This window comes from Arachis duranensis, chromosome 10 (genome assembly GCF_000817695.3).
Source record: "Arachis duranensis cultivar V14167 chromosome 10, aradu.V14167.gnm2.J7QH, whole genome shotgun sequence".
Classification (NCBI taxonomy): domain Eukaryota; kingdom Viridiplantae; phylum Streptophyta; class Magnoliopsida; order Fabales; family Fabaceae; genus Arachis; species Arachis duranensis.
The window spans coordinates 104,006,629-104,007,847 of NC_029781.3; the positions used below are offsets into that span (position 1 = coordinate 104,006,629).

A 1,219-nucleotide genomic window follows, 5' to 3' on the forward strand; every position below is an offset into this window, starting at 1 on the left:
CCCTAAATACTATCTATGGAAAGAAACAAAAGAGGTTAGATCAAATAGATATTCGTACTTCATCATCTCAAGAAGTTCACCGAAGGCACGAACACAGTGTACAGATGCTGGCTTGTTTAACGTTTTTGCAAGTTGAAGCTGGTTCTTGAGTACTTCAACCTGATCTGAAAAATCAACGTTCCTTCCATGAGATCCTTTGTCAAGACCAATCTGAGAAAAGCGAAGAAAAATGAATTACATGAAATAGATTGAAATTCGCAGAGAATATGAATCGATGAATGATAGGTCACCTCTCCGACGGCGGCGGATGGCGTAGAATCGAAGAATTGTTTGAGAGTGTCGAACCAATTGGGAGACCTTTCTGCAACGAACCATGGATGGAGGCCAAAGGAAGGGATGACTGAAGGATACGATTGGGACATGTGTTTGACCTGAAGCCAGTCTTTCTCGGAGACTCCATTGACGGCGAAGGCAGCGACACCTACGCTTTGGGCGGTTGCTATGATTTGGGGAACGTTGCTTAAGATTCTTGGATCTTGAAGATGACAGTGTGCGTCGAAAAGCTTCATCTTCCTCCCACAACTCTTCCCTTTGCTCCACCGCTATTATCTTATTTTCCAAAAATACCCTTCTCTTTTTTTTCTCCCTTGGACATGCAGCCGGTCCAGTCATTGCGCAGGCCAATGAAATAGTTTCACTATAATCAAATAAGGTACAAGAGAGTCTCAAACAAAGCACAAAAACGTGCATATAACCGGATAAAATATCAATGCACCAAAACTCACAAATAATAGGTAAAAAGATGAAATATACCCAAAAAACAGAGTTGATGTCGAAGCCAATTTTTCCCTCTGCAGACTTCCAATTAAAATCTCCACCGTTCAGAATGAAGAACAATATGTAAAGAATCTACAGTTCAAATTTCACATTGATCCAACGGTGAAAGAATGAGAAACTGCCGTTCCAAGATTGCTGCTCTGTGTAAAAATGAAAAACCTAATTTCTCTCTTGCGAAACCAATTTCTTCTACTGCAAATCTCCAATCAACATCTCCACCGACCAGAATAAAGAACAAGATGATAAGAACACGCAGTTTAAATTTCAAGCCGATCCAACGGTGAACAACTGAGAAACTGCCATTTGAAATTTACTACTTTAGACAAAAACGAGAATTCTGTTTTCCCTCTTCTCTCTCACTTGGTGGCTATTCTCACTCTCT

The 1,219-nt window shown here is 40.5% G+C and overlaps 1 protein-coding gene across 2 annotated transcripts in view; it reads right to left on the reverse strand.

Moving 5' to 3' along the window:
* The window catches only part of LOC107471923 (uncharacterized), a 3,309-nt gene extending 2,622 nt beyond the window's left edge, over nt 1-687 (reverse strand). Inside the window, exons 1-2 of one of the 2 annotated variants that reach the window (XM_021132800.2) lie at nt 291-687; nt 59-164 (exon numbers count right to left, since the gene is read on the reverse strand). In XM_021132800.2, the coding sequence (XP_020988459.1) occupies nt 59-164; nt 291-672 (488 nt within the window). In that variant the 5' untranslated portion in view covers nt 673-687. Of the gene's footprint in view, nt 1-58; nt 211-290 lie in introns of both variants that reach the window. The other variant, XM_016091461.3, reaches the window with a different exon arrangement.
* Nucleotides 688-1,219: the final 532 nt, after the last annotated feature.